Source organism: Hyperolius riggenbachi, chromosome 4 (assembly GCF_040937935.1).
Source record: "Hyperolius riggenbachi isolate aHypRig1 chromosome 4, aHypRig1.pri, whole genome shotgun sequence".
Classification (NCBI taxonomy): Eukaryota; Metazoa; Chordata; class Amphibia; order Anura; family Hyperoliidae; genus Hyperolius; species Hyperolius riggenbachi.
In genome coordinates this window covers 276,531,683-276,551,335 of record NC_090649.1, presented here as the reverse complement: position 1 = coordinate 276,551,335, position 19,653 = coordinate 276,531,683, and the positions used below count along the sequence as shown (strand labels likewise).

General features: G+C 43.9%; 2 protein-coding genes across 2 annotated transcripts in view; one reads left to right on the top strand and one right to left on the bottom strand.

The window, feature by feature from the left end:
* Positions 1-19,653, top strand: part of CDK19 (cyclin dependent kinase 19) — a 502,598-nt gene that overhangs the window by 60,575 nt on the left and 422,370 nt on the right. Inside the window, exon 2 of the mRNA XM_068231302.1 lies at positions 19-113. The gene's annotated coding sequence lies outside the window, so the exon portion shown is untranslated. The remainder of the gene's footprint in view (positions 1-18; positions 114-19,653) is intronic.
* AMD1 (adenosylmethionine decarboxylase 1) overlaps positions 1-19,653 on the bottom strand; it is a 34,533-nt gene that overhangs the window by 5,431 nt on the left and 9,449 nt on the right. The window contains exons 2-6 of the mRNA XM_068231303.1: positions 13,726-13,812; positions 10,559-10,685; positions 3,565-3,667; positions 3,024-3,066; positions 1,750-1,894 (exon numbers count right to left, since the gene is read on the bottom strand). Of these exons, the coding sequence (XP_068087404.1) occupies positions 1,750-1,894; positions 3,024-3,066; positions 3,565-3,667; positions 10,559-10,685; positions 13,726-13,812 (505 nt within the window). The remainder of the gene's footprint in view (positions 1-1,749; positions 1,895-3,023; positions 3,067-3,564; positions 3,668-10,558; positions 10,686-13,725; positions 13,813-19,653) is intronic.

Genomic DNA, 19,653 nt, shown 5'->3' with positions numbered 1-19,653 from the left:
AACCCATTTTCATTCCAGGTTCAATATGACAGAACAGATCTAGCACCAAGAGATGAATCCTTTCCCAAGGCACCATGTACAGGAATCTGAGCTTTCATAGTGGGAGCAGCCAGGTAGCAATGTCTTGAATTACAGTTGTGCTTTAGAACTTCTTTAATGAGGGTTATGCTGTTAACTTTCTAAGGCCATGTAAATTGAAGTGAATACTGTATACTGAAAAACTGACATGCTTATCACTTCCACCTCTTCAAAGGCACAGGAAGTATGGGAACTGTTTTTTAACGGTAATGCTGGCATGTGCCCAGATGTACCTTGAGAGAGAAGGCATGGGAACAAGTGTGCTTCAATTAGCATTTATTACACATTAGCGTGTAAAACCGCAGCAACATGACAATGGTAACACCAAGAGATCACCCGTTCAGATGACACCTGACACACAGAGCCCGTCCTCCGGACAATTGTTTTGCTCCTGCCAGTGCTTGTTCACGGATTGTTCAGCTCGGTAGCGTTATAATCCAAGGAATATAACGCTACCGAGCTGAACAACCCGTGATCAAGCACCGGCAGGTGCAAAACAATTGTCGGGAGGACGGGCTCTGTGTGTCAGGTGTCATCTGAACGGGTGATTTCTTGGTGTTACCATTGTCATGTTGCTGCGGTTTTACACGCTAATGTGCAATAAATGCTGATTGAAGCATACTTGTGCCCACGCCTTCTCAGGTCCAACAGTTATTGATGTATAGTTTGTGGAGGCACAGTGAAAGACCAGTTAACTGCACATAGGTGTGTATCCCTGAGATTGTTGGAGTGCGGGGAGTCTTTCCTACTCTGATTGGACATGTACCCAGATGTAGGTCTAGTGTAATTTTGGGTGTAGGTATACACTTTAGATCTACAGATGCCTATGCAATACCAAGTTTTCTCAGTCTTGGTAATATTAACTGTAGTTTGTGGTTACTTTACGCATACTGTGCAAGCTTTACACAGGCTCCACCATTCTAGAGCAGGTAACTGAGGCGCATACAGGTGGTGCCATCTTTATTCACTTTTAAAAATCCCCAGCTGCCTAGCCGATCCTTTGGCTTCAGTAGTTTGGGGTCACATACCTGCAACAAAGATGTAGTCATTCAAGTCAGTGTGAAGTCCGAACACCTTACCTGGATACTCCCCTTTTGGCAATTCATAAACTACTGAAGATCGGAACAACAATCGGGCAAGCTGGTGTTTTTAAAAAGGAAGTCAGCAATGGCACCTGCTATATCACTAACTTTGGATTTTCTTTAGTGGAAAATAAGTTTGCTGGTGGCAGCTTAGTGACTACCCCTGAGAACGTCTTGAGCTACCGATCACTTCATGTGTCTAAAGAGAAGCAGTCACAAATCACCATTTGTAATATTCTGAATTACCAATTGCTTTAAAAGTGAGGTTTTACTCATGGAAAAGAATATTTTAATAGTATTACCTTTCCACACCTCATATGAAACCACCAATTTTTCCCTTGCCAAGAACATCTTCAGCATTAAGTACTCTTGACAAGCTGCTTTTATATTGGACAGCTATTTCAGTGTATCATAGACACCTTTTAAGCTGACAGTTTATACCTGCACATGCAGTTCCTCACAAAAAATGTAAAGGTCAGTCTTAAAGCTTAACTGTATTAATGCAAGGGTGAGAATTCAGATTCTTACAAAATGACCATTTGCAATAGTGTCTCTTTAAAGCAGATTTATTGCAACAAGCTCAGCTTACACGAGTGACATCATTTGCAGTAACACCATCTTTCATGTAGAACTGGTCCATTATTTCTGGGTCAAGCTCACTCATCAAAATTTCCAGTGTTTGGTCCGGCTGATTGATGACAAAACCCTCTGGGACATCCAGAGTATACAAGTACCTATAGATGGTAAGACAAATATAGCAAAGCAATTATTTCTGCAGATGTCTCCAGGGTTTCACATCAGTGTAACAGTGCCAAAAAACCACGACCTCTACATTTCACAGAAGATGCAGAATAAACCAGGGTGTCTGCATTTTACCAACACTTAAGTTCTTGCTTCAATATATGGCAGTCAGAATGGAGACAGTATTGATACAAGTCATACTTGCCACCATAACCATCTTTAGGACGACTTCTGAAATCAAATCTTTGCATCCATCCTAGTACACTTTCATATTGACATAGCTGCTGTTCCATGAGCTGCTAGCTTGTTAAACTCCCATAGTACATGGGTAAGTACTAGTAAACAATGGTGCAGCAGCCTTCTAAAAAGTTTACTGGAAAGGGTGCAGAGGGTTAAAACAGATTTCAAAAGTACAGATCTTGTGAAGGTACTCATCTCTAAAATGTGTAGGATGGTGCCATTTAAACGATTTACAATTAATATTTTTTTGCCTTTAAATAAGAAAACCATTTTCAGGGTTGCAGACACACAAGCATTATATAGTTAATTATAAAACAGCACGCAGTGAAAACGTTGGGGATATTCAATTGTGATGCACAGTACGTTTGTGCAGAAACAGATGCTCTGCTGTTTCACTCATTGGCACATCTATGCATTGACAGAGATGCGGACAACTAATCTAGTAAACCAACCCTTAAGCTACCAGTGGAGGAAGTGGGACATGATCAGCCAGACAATCATGTAACCATTTTGCCTTCATACAAGAAATCTATTGGGAGAATCTGACCATGTTCAATATCCAGGTTTGCTTTTCATTCCCACATTGGGATAGGCCAGATTTTGTCTACAAGACCAGAACAGAAAGAAAAAAAAAGTTATGCCAAGCACACCAATGGCGATAGAGTATGCTATAGCTGATAAGTTCCTGTTGCTCTCCAGGGTCGCAAACCAAAATCAGCAGCACTGCTCGTGGAAAAAACAAAAAAAACAACTCTTTATGTCAAGCCCATTTTTGACATGTGATTTTAATTACATGTTCCAAGAGCTACTTTTTCATGAGCAGAGCTGCTGATTTTGGTTTTCTGTAAGACCAGGTAAAAAAAAATAATAAAAACAACTCACCAGCAATCAGAATTCATGCGACCCATGCAATAAGCTGCTCCATCTGCAATACAGAGGAAAAACAAACAAAAAATCAATCATTTGTGAAGATTTGAAGTGAGTGAACATAGTAAGTGTCAAGAGTCTAGACACTAACCTTTACTAATGACAGCACGCTAAATTAATACACCTATCCATGAAAACAGAATTTACACTGATGCTTACGGTGCAATTTTGGATTGGTCAGTTTTGACTATTAAAAATGTGGAACACTAGCCAGTTTTAAAGAGAAAAAAAAAAAATGAAGGGCGTTTTCCTGGTCTTAAAAGCCCCAGACCAGGAAAACGCCCTTCATTTCTTCTGTCAAAACCTAAATCTCCAACAGTCCTAACCGCTCCCTTTAACTGGCACCTCATTTTAAGTTGCCAAAGAATTTTGAAAAATTAAGCGCACAACAAAAGGATGGAGATATTTGAAATGCACATCAGACTATCACCTTGTTCTATCCCCTTGGTTCTAAAACAAAAAACAAAATGATGTTCTGAAACAATGTGCAACTTACTTGGAAAAATTTCATTTAGAAATTCAACTTCTTCCTGGAAATTTCTATGTGGGTACTCCTGGTGGTCTGGTTTCATAAAATTCTTTCGCGAATAAAAAAAGTTCTGTAAAGAAAGAATGAACCTCATTTAAAATTATCCCGAAATGGGGAGTAAAAGCTCAAGCTACATAAACACCCTTGTTAGCTTTAAGATGCTATAGGTTTAACCACTTCCCGACCAGCAGCAAAAAGCAGCCATGCGTGGGTTTACTCCGATCATCTGCCCTGCAAAACAGTTTCAAAGAGACACTGAAGCGAAAAAAAAATGATATGATTTGTATGTGTAGCACAGCTAAGAAATAAAACATTAAGATCAGATACATCAGTGTAATTGTTTCCAGTACAGGAAGAGTTGAGAAACTCCAGTTATCTCTATGCAAACAAGCCATTAAGCTCTATGACTAAAGGTGGCCATACACTGGCCCGATTCCCGGCCGTTTCGACAGCAGATTCGATCCTGGGATCGAATCTGCTGCCAATCGTTCGCGGTAAACGCCGCCGACGATCAGATTTCCTCCCGAAATCAGATCGGTCCGTCGATCGCGCCGTGCGGGAAATTACCCTCGATCGCCCGCGGGTAAAGTGCGCGTCGCTAGCGGCAGCCGATCCGATGAAAAATACATTACCTGATGCGGGCTCCCGGGCGTCTTCTCCGCATCTTCTCAGCGCTGCACCCGCTCCATCCCGGCGCTTCCTGGGTCACTGCAGTGACCCAGGAAGCGGGAGCCCGCATCAGGTAATGTATGCGCGGGGGGGGGGGGGGGAAGGCGGCAGGAGCAGCTGAACAGATTGTGATCGGTTTCAGGCTGAAATCGATTCACAATCTGTTTGCAGTAAAGGCAGCCATACGATCCCTATCTGATCAGATTCGATCAGATAGGGATCTGTCAGCTGGTCGATCTGATGGCACATCGACCAGTGTATGGCTGCCTTAAGTTAGTCCTGGAGAGGGCTGTTATCTGACTTTTATTATCTCAACTGTTCCTGGACTGTTTACTTTTCCTCTGCTAGAGGAGAGGTCATTACTTCACAGACTGCTCTGAAAGACTCATTTTGAATGCTGAATGTTGTGTAATCTGCACATATTAAAGAATGATGCAATGTTAGAAAAAACACTATATACCTGAAAATAAAAGTATGAGAATATTTTCTTTGCTGCTAATCTTCTAGTAATTATTCATAGTACACAACCAATTCACTATATCATTTTTTTTTCGCTTCAGTGTCTCTTTAAAATATCTATTTTGTTCAACTAAAACCCCTCACCATTCATCCATAACGTAAATATAAAAATCCTCATCAAATCAGACTACTGGGCAGGAAGTCCAGCTTTACCCCAGAATCTGAGCACAGCCACTTCCATCCCTTCTCGGAGCTCCTCATTCACCCACTGAGAGACCTGGTAAGGTAGGGAGGCTGGTCACTGACTGGGCAGGGATGGAAGGGGTTTCAAGGTGAAGCAAGACTTCCTGCCAGTGGGTGAGATAAAAAGACTGACGGTGAGCTTTTAAAGTGAACCTGAACTCAGAACTTCCTCTCTGCTTTTAAAGGAGAACTTTAGTTAGAGGGCTATGGAGGCTGCCATATTCATTTCCTTTTAAGCAATACCAGTTACCTGGCTATACTGCTTGTCCTCTGCCTCTAATACTTTTAGCCGTAACCCCTGAACAAGCATGCAGCAGATCAGGTGTTTGACATGATTGTCAGATCTGACAAGATTAGCTGCATGCTTGTTTCTGGTGTTATTCAGATACACTGCAACCAAATCAGCAGGGCTGTCACGCAACTGGTATTGTTTAAAAGGAAATAAATATGGCAGCCTCCAAATACTTCTCACTAAAGTTTTCCTTTAAGATAAACAGCATAACATAATTTAAAGAAAAACATTGCTTTGTTGCAGCTGATACAAATCCTACAATAAATCTTTAGTGTTTCTATTTCTTGCTTTCATGGAAGCAGACATTAACATACTGTGCTTATCAGCTGTCACAGTCAGGTGACAAATGACAACTTGTGGTTAGATGGGCTAAACTCTCTAAATATATACAGGGTGCATTTCTCTGTGTTTTCCTTCTGTCTTGTGTAAGAGTTCAGGTCTACTTTAAGCGTAAAGTTAAGATGGCATGGTTAAAGGGTACAAGTGCAGTTTAGGAGATCAGATCTCAACTTTAGGGTTTCTAAATATTAGAAGCACAAATACCAAAAGTTATAGAACGCAGAAAAGGTTTGACAGGTTTTAACGAGGTGCATGGCTGAAAGGAAGACCGGTCATTTGGATAAGAGACGGTCTTAATTTTAACTTGCAGGAAAATGTAATGAAAACTGTATGCAGCATGGAATAAGGCCAATCAAATGCACTGCCTGCTGCTACTCTAACCTCAAATTGACCGTGCAAGAGTATCAAAGATATTAGCACTGCAAAGGAGATGATAAAAACATTCATTCATTAACCACTTGCCGACCGCACACTCATACCGTGCGGTGGCAAAGTGGTAGCTGGAGGACCAGCGACGCACATCTACGTCGCCAAATGCCTCCCTAATTAATCAGGAAAGGCCGCTCGCGCAAACGGCCGTTTCCTGTTAGATCACGGAGTGGGTCTCCGTGAATAGCCTGCGAGCCGCTGACCGCGGCTCGCAGACTAAGGCCTCGATTCATAAAAGTGCTGTCGGTAAGGTAAATTCGAGCGGGGAAACACCGCTGTCTGTATTTCAGCCTTCTGGGTGGTCATTCATAAAAAGGTTTCTAGTTGTGATAGGAGTGCGGAGATATTCCGCTGTAGGCTGGTGTTAGGCTGTCGATACGCATGCGGAAACAGGAGAAGCTGGCCGAGTCCCTCCGTGTGGTGTCTCTGCTGCTGCTTGGGAGCTCTGTCCCATTCACTGCAATGTATTCCGCACGCTTCTCGCCACATCAGAGGTAGCGGTAATCCCCGTCTGCATACCGCTTCCTCTAATCTTTATGAATTGACATTTGTTACTTTTCTTAAGATAATCACCGCGCAAGGCGGTGATTTATCACTCTGCTCGCGTATGTCGGCTTTTCATGCGGAAAAAGCCTTTATGAATACAAATTTTGCTATGTGGTCGGTAAAGTGAGCCGTTTTCAGCATTTCCACATGCGGGAATGCTTTATGAATCGAGGCCTAAATGTAAACGCAGGAGACGTATGTCTCCTTTGTTTACATTGAACGGCGCTGCTGCGTAGCAGCGCCGTGAGGCAGATCGGCGATCCCCGGCCAATCAGTGGCCGGGGATCGCCGCCATGTGACAGAGGACATCCTGTCACAGTGTTCTCCCCAGGACTTATTAGGTGGGCGGGCCGCCCGGCTGTTTTGAAACCCCGCCCGCCTGTTTTAAAACCACGCCGGCGCCTTTTTTCAGAGTATTTACACTTTCTCTGAACGGCGATCCTCAAGAAAATGGCCGCCGCGAAGCCTTGAGCCGGGGACACTTTTCAAGCTCACAGTGTACTGAGCGGGATGAGTCAGCGTCTCCCACAAATCAATGTGCGTCCGCACCACCCACCGGCCAATAGGAGGCCTCGCCGACCCGACCCACACAGCGGTCACGTGGTGATGTGATGTCACCAGGGTCCTAGCGCTGCCGTGCGGAGAACGACGGACTCACGGAGAATCAAGAGTCTGACCGCAGACATACTTGGAAAGTAAGTGTTCCATTTCCCCATTCATCAGCCGCCGGTTTCTTCACATCCTGAAGGAGTGAGGATCGGTCCGGCGCACAGAAGCCTCTGTTCCGTTCAATCACTGTCGAAGCAAGAACTGAGGTATCTGCTACTCTCTGGTGAACACGCTGTTGCAGGCGAGCTATGCTTACCAGTCTCTGGGCTTTTACTTTGACCGTGACGATGTGGCCTTGGCAAAGTTATCAAAGTTCTTCTGTGAGCGGTCTGAGAAGAAGCGAGACCATTCTGAAGACTTTATGAAGTTTCAGAACAAGCGTGGAGGCCAAATTGTGCTTCAGGATGTGAAGATACTTGGAAAGTAAGTTAAAAAAATGCCCCGAATTCCGGTGTTATGTTTGTTTCATGTTTTATTCCATTGACATATTTAATCACATTAAGCCCCAACTCCAGCAACATATTTGTGACTGGTGGGGGTGTGCAGAGTCAGTTTGCATGTGTTTGTAGTTCCAAAAGAGTTTCCTGCACTTCTGTCCGGGTTATTCCCTATCAGGAGAGGAATATAATCATGGTATGATATTTTTTATTTCTGATCCTTCATTTTCTTTTGCTCTATAATTAGCTTTTTAGGGTTGATTCATTATTGTGTTTGGGGTTAATAAGATTCCGAAGGAGAGTTGACAGCTGATTAATCAGCTATTAGGTAATTAATTTTGTTTTTTAATATATAATCAATAATTCAAAGTTCTTATTCTGCATTGAGGATTTCTGCCTGTTGAGAAGCAAAATGTTACTTTGAGAATGAATCCATACAAATTCTAAGGTTTCTTTTACACTGTCTGTCGCATTCCTTTGCAATATAATCGCATCGCATGGTATGTTTACATTGGGTGCAGTAAAGCTGGTTCCGTTAATGCAGTGCACAACGTGCGTTTACAGTGGCAGTGTAACGTATGTTTAATGTATGCTTCACATGACACTTCTACCGCGTGATGCAACTTTCCACTACCATTGTGATCTTTTTGCAACTCAGAGTATGGCGTGAAAGGACATAGGGCTAGTTTCCACTAGGGGTTATTTGCAGCATTACCCCGCATGCAAATGAATTTGCCTCGCCATGGACCCACCCCACAGTGGTTGACACGCACGCCGATGGCTGGCAGAGGAGGATGGAGGAATCTGGGCGATCAGCAGGGATGAGTACCGAGGTGGATGGAGGAATCCGGGTGATCAGCAGGAATGAGTACCACGGCCTGCGTCCTGTCTGACAGCGGGTGCTGAAGCTGGGGGAGACCTTCGGGAAGCAGCAGAGGATCAGATTTCACACCATACGATGTAAGGAGCAACCTGCTGCCATGCTATTCGAGAGGGAGGGACCTACCTACCCACCCACTAGCCTCCAGCCTGATCTTTTTACCCACTCACCCACCCCACTAGCCTGACCAACTTTGCAACCCACCCCACTAACCACCAGCCTGACCAACTTTGCAACCCCACCAGCGCGACCTACTTACCCACCCCACTAGCCACCACCCCACCCCACTTTACCCACCCCACTAGCCTGACCTACTTTCCTACCCACATCACTAGCCACCCTAAAAATCAGGGCCATTTTGAGTTACATTACAGTTAGCTATGTCCATGTCATGATCACGCCCATTTTCCGGCACGTCATGGCCACGCCCATTTTACTCCACCCGGCTACTTTTTCATGCCACCCGGCTGGAAAAAAATTCTGGGGAGAACACTGTCACAGGCTGCACAGGACGGATAGCGTCCTGTGCAGCCCCGATCACCAGGGGGGACAGGTAGGAGAGTGAGGGGGGGGAATTTCGCAGCGGAGGGGGGCTTTGAGGTGCCCCCCGCAAACCTCAGGCAGGCAGGAGCGATCAGACCCCCCCCCCTGCACATCATCCCCATAGGGGGGAAAAAAGGGGGGCGATCTGATCGCTCTGCATGTAACATGATCTGTGCTGGGGGCTGCAGAGCCCACCCAGCACAGATCATAAAAAACAGCGCTGGTCCTTAAGGAGGGGGGGGGGGGGGGGGGGGTAATGGCTGGGTCCTCAAGTGGTTAAAATATCAGCATTCGCATGCATTTTAATTTCAGTTAATGGCTAAGGGCTTATAACTTAACTGTTAAAGCACACACAAACTAAGGGTAACATGGATACTGACATTTTATTTCCTTTAAACAAATGCAGATTTGCCTGGCTATCCAACTGATCCTGACATTAAAGGACCACTATCGCAAAAACTGGCAACATTTCAAATACATATTATTAACGCATACACGTAAGAAGTACATTTCTTCCAGAGTAAAATGAGCCATAAATTACTTTTCTCCTATGTTGCTGTCACTTACAGTAGGTAGTAGAAATCTGACAAATGACAGGTTTTGGACTAGTCCATCTCTTTATGGGGGATTCTCAGCATGGCCTTTATTGTTTTTAAAGACACGCCCTGAAAAGGATCTATACAAAGATGCTGCTGGCCAGCCTCCTCCTCTTTTTGGCAGTTGGACGAAGTAATTGCCATACACTAAGTGCTTTTGAAAATAAGAAAAACCCTGAGAACCCCCCCCCATGAGGAGATGCACTAGTTCAAAACCTGTCAGTTCTGTCAGTTTTATAATCCCTCCTGTAAATGACAGCAACATGTGAGATAAGTAATGTATGGTTCATTTTACTCCGGCGAAAATGTACTTATTTGTCTATGTTTATATATTTTAAATTTTACAATTTTCGCAATAGTGGTCCTTTATTACTTTCAGCCATAGCCCCTGAATAAGCCTATTGAACAGCTGATTAGCTGCATGCTTGTTTCACTTGTGCGATTCAGACACTACTGCACACAGTTTCAGGACTGCCAGGCAACTGGTACTGATCAATAAATATGGCAGCCATCATACGCCTACCACTTCAGGTGTATTTTAAATAGATTATAGAAGCCAGTTACTGCACGGATTTCAAAGGTCTATAAACAAAGCACTAATGGGAGCAGACCAGAGTGCTGCAAAACTGCAGGCTGCAAAGGAAGATGCTATAAAAAGGTGGGTGTATCCTGTCTGTATTCCACACAAGCCATACAGCTAGAACTGGAGGGTCACAGATAAGGCTTCATGCTGTTATAAAAGTTAAACAGTAAATGTATTATACCAAAAAGCAGCCATTAATGTATTTGTGGTTCAACTATATGTGCATACATAGCCCAGATTATATGCCCTTACAAATTACAAACTTGTAGCAAAAATGGAAGGCAGTATAAAGTAAATTTAGCTCATGAATTGACTACTAGAATAACTTCAACTTACCTGAATGGAATCAAACCCACAGTATTCCCTAGCGAGCTCTAACAGGGGAACCAGTGCTTGCAGTAAGAGGGTGGTACCACATGTCTTCAAAATGAAACGTCTCTTGGAGACAAACATGCTACTCTCACTGTTGAAGAAAAGCAGGAACAGTTTGCAATGAGAAACCATTTGTCATAATCCTATACAAGTTCATGATTCCTAAAATTATTTTTTCAACATGCAGTGTAGAAAAGGTGGTATTAGATAGCCTTACATCCTGAATTTAATTTGTACTAGGATGTAACATTTTCAACATAATTTAAACTCCTCTAGGGCCTGCGTCTTTTTTTTTAAAAAACTTCCACTGACCAGCATTAAAATTGCAGCAAAATCAATACTTTTTTGAAAAAAATCCTGATTGCCACGATTTTATGCAAGTCAATGGAGTTTTACAAAAAAATTAAATAAAAAAATGCAGACAGTGCTGACGGTCAGTAAAGCGCTCTGCAGCATGTCAGGCCCAAGAGCCATTTGATTCCTCAAAATAGAAAGAAAATATATTACTATCTACATAGCTGGACACAGTGGCATATATGGCGGCACAACAATTTTACCACTAGGTGGCACTAGATATGCTAAAAATGTGCCTTACCAGGAAAAAAAATTTATAAGAGTGGCAGAATGTTCTAAAGGTGCAAACACTTATTTTCCAAGAGGCACAGACTAACCAGCAAGCTCATGGTGACCCAGAACTCATTGGAGTGTGTAAGGGACTACAATGGTCCTAAAAGCCCCCTTACTAAGATGTTAAGAAAAACAAAAGTTTGCTTTCCTAAAACAGAAAGAATTTGCGATAATTAACTTATTTTCCACATTGGGTTGCAACAGGTTCAATCACTTATCGAATCTGATAGAAATTGTTGTCCCAGCAGGTCAGATAGATTGCAATTTTCAACAGAAATCGAAATAATTTATCTGATCAGGCAGAGGATCTTGGTCAAACGGGGGTATATAAATCAACTGGTCGTAGTGTTGCACCACATTTAGCAATGAAATGTTGCGGTTTATTAGATTTTCAACAAATGAAGATTTATCTGCAACGTGTGCAAGGAATAGATCCCTTTCTAGTTGAGATTACTGTTTTGCCGCTATAGCAGAACAAATCCAAACAAGCTAAATCTTATCACAATTCTGAAAGGGAACACTTTTCTATGGCTCAGTAATGTCACCTGGCATATGTTTTATTTAGTATGGGTAATCTCCGTATCCCAACCTCCCTTATGGAAAGGTTCATCCTATATAATAATGAGCTTGTGTCGCTGCGTCCAGCAGTTCTGCAGAGTCCCTGTTATTTTGTTACTGCGCATGCGCAGTAAGACCGCTGGAGGGACCAGGGAGCGAGGTGGGTGGGCGTGCACGCACGCATGCACAGTGACTGGCGGCGCGGCAAAAAAAGACCTAGAGGCCGTTTTCAAACGGCTTGGCTTGGGTCTACTAGTTGTATATATTTTCTGTTACAAGTGGTTAGTCCTCTAATGGGTCACTCCAAATTTTTTTAATGCTCATGATGGTCAGTGTTGTGCACTGACCTGTGCATTGCTACCTTTTGGATTTTTTTTTTTTAAATACCTGGGTTGCTCCAAAAGCTCCATTTCCTGTTGAGAAAACCATGCATTTTAAGGCAGTCTAACGGCCCGTACATACACCTGACTAAGGCGGCCGATGACAACCACCGGAGCCAATAGTCAGGCGTGTGTACAGTGGCCTCCGACCCCCAAGCAGCGAGCGACCCACCTGGCTTACCCTTCCCAATGGCCAATCGCATTGTCTGCACCACTCCCCCATGTGAACTCATGCATGCGCCGCTCTGTCATCCCTCTGGGCCCCCTGCATACCAACAGAAGAGTCATCCGCTACCTAGCTGACTCAAGTTTGTACAGATCAGCTTGAGATGTTGCCCTAGGGGAGGGGATCAGGTCCCGATCCCCGATAGGCGACAAAAATCAAGAGGTGTGTATGCATGCACCTTAACCTCCTCACTCTATACAATCCAATCACCCAATAGGAGATGGAAGGAGCAGTGATAGGACAGCAGCCAGTATTCCCGTGTGCAGATCTGAACTGGAGCACAGGAAAGTATTCTCTCCCTGACTCATCTTAGCATGTAGCATTTGTATGCAATCTACCCCCCCCCCCCCCCCCCTTGTCCTTAAATGATTAAATAAAAGCAGTAAGAAATATCCTCAATTCAGGCAGGATCAGAGGTACACTGGGCTTGTACAGACACTTAGGAAAGGTGGGAGGTGTTAAATGCTTCATTAGAAAGTTAGCAGGGTGGAAGTGCACTAGAAAGTTAGCAGGGTGGAACCGTAGTTGCAATGCTGGCCAGATTGAAGGTGGGCTGGTTCTGGGGATCACACTGTTCAGGAATCAACTTTCACTCTGCTGGCAGCAAGAGGCTACATGAGGCCAATAATTTTAAATATTTATTGCAGGTATGACCACTAAGCTAAAGCTTATGTATTGCTGGTCAATGCAAAACTACCATCTTAAATTTCCATAAAAAATGCTGAACTATTGACCATTAAAGCAAAAAGTCCTGCATATGACCTTGAGTAGGGTTTGTTTAGTATAAGTAGTAAACAAAACATTTTCTTTAACAAAGCATTGAGTAACCTGAAAGCAATAGTTTCCCACCAACAAATTCTTAGCATTCCATACTGCCCACTTTTATTGCCGGGATCAGGCGCGACAGATTTCTGTCACTCAACTGCTGCTGCAAGAACTTCAGGTAATATATTGGCAAATAAAATGCATTTCATGGGTATAGAACTTTGAGTACCCCATGATGAGTTGGACAGGTCCTAAACCTCAAAAAACAATCAAGGGTCCGGTCAACTGAGGCTCCAATACTGTCAGATTAATACTAGGTACTGTGATTGACAGGGAGAAAGGAAAACAATTTATTGTGGTTTTTACATTTTAGATTTATTGTGGATTTTACATTTTAAATTTCTACTTTATTTTTAAAGTTTAGAATGTTTTGCGGTGGTGTTCCTTCTAATATTTAAATTTGAGGGCATGACTGTACTGTCAATTAACTGGCGAAATCACTATTAGCTGTTCATGACAAGCAAACTAGCAAGCTTAACAAAACTACACTGCTATAGCATAGCAAAGAATGTTACCTGAGTACATAAGCTTCCTGCTTGTCAGTTTTTGTCACACTTATGATCAAACAATGAACATTCTCCAAAAGTTTGTCCCACTCAAACCTGAAAGAGAAAAAAAAAATTCTTAGCAACATAACCAGATAAGGCTGTGAAATAAATGGCAGCAAACATACAAGCTTTGCATTTATGCGCTCAGACATTCTAGCCACCACCAGCCAATGCTGCTCACATATTTACTGTTCCATTAGATTGCTTCTGGGGCCCATTTCTGTTTCCCAGTGTTTAATAACTGCAATGCTACATTGAGCATTTCAAGATTTCCAAGTGTGCAAGTTTGCATTTTTTATGTGCTTTCCAAGGCCCAGTTCACACTAGCATTATGCAGAAGTAAACGGTTCCTATGTGAATCAATAGAATCCTTTCACACAGCTCCATTGGAACAGATCCATTCAGCTCGTTCCATCAAACGGACTGCAAGTTTGAGGAGGCTCCAATAAATGAGTGACAGATGCTTCGTGTTAAACGTGCTAATGAACTGAGGGGACATGGATGAAAAACTGATGCCTTTTAAAAATGGATCTGTTACACAGATCAGCGTTTTGCCTGTGCAGAGTGAACCAGGCCTAATACTGTCGATTTTGGCAGGTATCACAAGTCAGACTCACTGTGGGAAAAACCAGCCAGAGCAGTAACCCCAAACGTGACTCATAGTAGCCACTGGCAGGACTGTGCAGAGCAAAGTGCGCATTGTCACTCACCTACCAGGGGATCCAGACGCTGGCAGCCATTCTCCTTCCTGTCCTCGAGTCTCTGCATCCCTCGGGTGAGATTGCCGTTTGTCATGACGACAGATGGCAATCTCACTACAGGGTTACAGTGCCAACCAGACGACATAGGGTGAATTTCAGTCCTGGATCCCAGGGAGGTGAGTAAGTGCTGGGGCTGCTGCAGATCTCTGTGGTGTGATTTTTTTTTCCAGGTTTTAAAGGGTCACTTAAGTCACTGTAAAAAAAAACAAAAAAAAAAAAGTTTTACTCACCTGGGGCTACCAGCACCCCCCTTGCAGCTGTATCGTGCCCACGCCGACTCCATCAGATGCTCCTGGCCCCGCCGGCAGCCACTTCCGCTTTCGAAGACAGGAACCGACAGGCCGGGAACGCAAGTGATTCTTCGCATTCCCGGCCACAATAGAGCCCTCTATGCTGCTATAGCATCTAGCAGCATAGAGGACGCCATTGTGGCCAAGAATGCGAAGCATCACTTGCGTTCCCGGCCTGTCTGCTCCTGTTGCTGAAACCGAAGTGGCTGCCAGCGGGGCCAGGAGCATCTGATGGAGTCGGCGTGGGCACTATACAGCTGCAGGGGGCTTCTGGTAGCCCCAGGTGAGTAAAACTTATCTTTTTACAGTGACTTAAGTGACCCTTTAAGGTCTAAAAACTAGAAAAAAAATGGGGGGGGGGGGGAGAAATCATGTTCCTGTCACAATTTATGGTGAAGATATTTGATTCTGAAATAATGCTAGAGTATTTTTCACTCTGAACTTAGAAAATAAAAAGTATTTTTAATGGTAAAAATCAATCTCATTAGCTCAGGAAACATATTCCCGTTCACCAATTAGTGTTGCATCAGATAGGGACAGAAATGTGCACAGGAGCAAGCCCAATCTTGCACAGCACTGCTTCTGCTACAAGACTTACTGTATATCTACTGACTCATAGCTTAGATGAAGTCACAGAGGACATAACGTATTTTTCGGACTATAAGACACCTAGGTTTAGAGGACAAAAACTAGGGGAAAAATATATACATAAACCCGGTGCATCCATGGTGAAGGGGCATCTTGTGGATTATGCCCCCTTGTACCTCTTGTGTCTCACAGTGTCCTCTTCTGTCCCCCTTGTGTTCTGATGTGTCCTTTGTGTCCCCATGTCCTCAGTTTGTCCCTCTGGGTCCTCCTCTGCATGGGCACAGTACAGGGAGTCCACGACATTGCGGTGGGTTGGAGGTTCGTATTGTCAGGCATTCACAAGTCAGCAACGCCTTGCATTTGGACTATAAGACGCAGTGACTTTTTTTACCCACTTTTGGGGGAGAAAATGGGTCTTATAGTCCAAAAAATACAGTAGATAAAATATAATGTAGTGGTGGATAAAGTAATCACCGTTTCTAGCCATACATGGGCTATTTATGCCTCAATATGGCAAGCAACTCTGCATCATATTCAAAATGTTGCCTCAGTGTCTTGATGCATGACTGCACATGACACCATTGTCTAAACCAAGGCCTGTGTGGCTACTACAGGGCAACTCTGACATGCCTGCCCAGATCTGATTTTGCTACAGCACTCACACAGTTGATCAAATACTAGTTGGACACCCCACCCCGTAATAGTTTTTCATTGCTAATGGACAGCATATTTAATTTGTAATTCTACTGACTAACCTTCACCCTACTGATTGATGACCCAGCCTTTTAAGCCTGGTACACCATGCAATAGGCCCCACTGTTTTTGTACAGACGTGACCGGAAAATAAATGATCGGAATGTTGATAAATGATCGGAATAAATCCAAAAAACGACTGGAAATCAGATCGGACCAGTTGTAAATTATTGATTAAACCTGTCTGATGGGAAATTGCATGGTGTGTAACCGGCATTAGAGATCAGTAGTAGAATGTTGAGGGAGCATAACATCACTGAGTTATCTGTTCAGATAATCCAGACAATGTTTAATGTGTCCATAGTATGAAGAAGAAAAAAAAAAGTCAGTAAAATACAGCATTCAATATTTGAAGCCTGGTACACACCATGCAGTTTCCCACCAGATCGAGTCAATAATTGTTGACAGGTCCTATCAGGTTTCTGGTCAATTTTGTTTATCACTTCTGAAAAAAATTGATTGAAAATCGAATTGGTCCCCTCAGAAATGGAAATTGCATAGTGTACCAGGCATTAGACTTTGTATTTATTTACTTTCTCATGTCCCACCCGGTAGTACATCTGTACTCATGGGGTGAGGAGGACAGGGTGGCTTCCTGCTATTGGCTGTCTCCTTTGCCCATACATTTTAGCAAATGGCTGATTGTTACCAACAACTCCAGGCTGTAGGTAAAACACAAAACAGCTCACTTGCTTTACTGCATGCTCTAATCTTTGTGAATTGACATTTGAGGCATTTACTGGACAAGTCTAATTTTTCAATGCAGTAACAGCCCTAGTGAATTGCTGTTTGGCAAAAATTAGCCGTTTTCTGCATTACTAAATGCGGTAATGCTTACTGACTTGAGCCCATAGGCAGTTATTGAGGTAAATGGAAGCTAAAAAAAGAAAAAAAGTAATTTACCACAGAAAGGGGGGGGGGGGGGGGTATCTATATATTGCGTGTCAAACCAATCCTTTGAGGGCTGAGGTCCTCACACATTTTTGACAGCTCAAATTGATGGGTCTGATTCAGGAAAGGTGTGGTCCATCAGAACACATTCCTCTCTTTCTCAGTCCATCCTTAACACTGGCATGGATCTGACCCTCCAGGCCTGGAGTTCGACACCTATGCTCTAGATGGTGCAGAGGCTTCCCAGTCTCCCTACCACCCTCTTTCGCTACACTGAGTGGGACCCTCTAAACAATCTTCAACATTAAGTCAAAGATTGCTCAAGACACTCCTGTGTATGAGCACAGAATTGGTGCATGGCCTGCCTCCTTGTTCTGGGAGTGTCCTGATCGATACACACAGGACAGGGAGGCCCTGATGGACAGATGGAATGAGTCATCCGTGTCCTGAATCCCTGTTCCAGGCTCTCACGATTGGCTGAAGAGGCACAATAAGTTCCTGTTCATGGATGATTTCAGTCATTGGGTCTTTGGGTCTAATCTTCAGCACCCGAAGAAACTCACTGGCTGAATGTAGCACTGTAAGCATTCCAACAACACAGATAAATCTTAGCTCACTGTAATTTCTTGGCTTCCCAACAATGAATAAATCTGAAGGTCACATTGAAGAGTTAGGATTGTTCAACTTTGTGCTCAATGATTACTTGTAGTGATTGAGTCCTTCCACTGGATACAAATAAGCTGAACACTGGTTATAGTGCCGCTTTATGTGGATAAACGTGAGCAAGACGGCCTGGTGTAGTGCTGGTCAGGGCTGTGGAGTCTGTACAAAAATCATCCGACTCAGTTTTTGAAACCACCGACTCCAGGTTAGGCCTGAACGATTTTAGGAAAAGATTGAATTGCACGATTTCTGTCAGAAATTGCGATTTCGATTCGATTCACGATTTTCTTCACATCAAGCCTTAGCACTAAATTCACAATGTACACAGTACCATTTACAAACATGCGCTGACAGAAAATGTCGTCATACTATCAAATTGATGTTTGTAAATGTCACTGCATTATGTGAAGGTATCAAAACAAATAGCTATTAATCTAAAATGCAGTGATGAAAATTAAAGCCAAGAATTGCTTTCAATTAGGTATTTCTTAATAAGAAACATGCAGGAGTGTGGGCGGAGTCTGCTGGCCATGTTACATAGTTTGATTGACATACATGCGGGTGGAGTCTGCCACCCGCCCAGCAAATGATGTTAAAGCACTGGGAGGAGGGAGTTGCCAGGTGAGAGCCTGCTGCTCAGTTGATACCACTTAAAAAAAGTGACACAAATCACTCCATACAAAAAAATGATTGTCAGCAGCATACCAGACATCCATAAATAATTGTCAAGTGAAAGTTAATCTCTGGTGTCCACTGACACAGATGGCTGGACAGATCATTGGAATTATTTCTGGAGTTTTTGGTTAGTCTGTGCATTAATAGGGTGTAGACTTGTTGGGAGGTTTTTTCAGATGCTTTAGAAAAACAAAAACGTGTTGGCACAGTATAGTGCTATCCAACAGATTTTTTTGAGACCTACGGCTCCAATATTTCAGTTTAACACACATGAAGCTACAATCTAGCTTAATGTTTGGTACTTTATAGTAAAGGGGGCAAGACCACAACCTAACAGCCTTAATGATGATACCCAAATCTGAGTCTCTGCTGTTCTTACCAGCAGCATCACACATTACAGTTGAAGACACACTGTAGAAGTTGAGCAAAGCATACCTGGGACAAGGCAAAAAGTTATTTATATTACTGGGGATTCTTCACCAGCTTATGATGTGGAGGGAATTTTGAGCCGCCGGGACGTGTGAAAGACTGCAGGACGGGGTGGGCGGAGTCTGCCACTCGTACTCTCGTAGCACTCAGCGATTGACAGCCGTGCTCCGACTCCACAGCCCTGGTGCTGGTAAATGCTTTCCAAAATTGGATAAACAGTTACTGACCATCTGAAGTGCTGGAGGCTTATGGAGGGAGCACCTATGATGCGGAAAATTGGCCGCGTCCGCCGGCAGTAACGCACTGCGCTTGCCTCGACTGGCCGGGAGTACGGGACCCGGTACCAGCGGACAGAGGAAGCAGAAGATGGCGGCGTGAGAGCGATCCAGGCTTATGGGGCTGGAGGAAGCCCCAGGTATGTATAAAATTTTTCTCTTGAACGTCTCTGGTTCTCTTTAAAGGGAACCAGAGAGGAATGGAGCCTGAAAATACATACCTGGGGCTTCTTCCAGCCCCATAAGCCTGGATCGCTCCCATGCCGCCATCCTCCGCTTCCTCTATCGCCGCTACCGGGTCCCGTCACTTCCGGCAGACGCGGCCAATTGTCAGCATCACAGGGGCTCCCTCCATACCCTTACGCATTGCGGCTGCGCAGTACGTGTATGGAGGGAGCCCCTGTGATGCGGACAATTGGCCGCGTCCGCCGGCCGACTGGCGGTAATGACGGGACCTGGTACCGGCGGATCCACACAGCGGAGGATGGCGGCGTGGGAGCGATCCATGCGTATGGGGCTGGAGGAAGCCCCAGGTATGTATAAAAGCTTTTCTGTCCTCCTCTCTGGTTC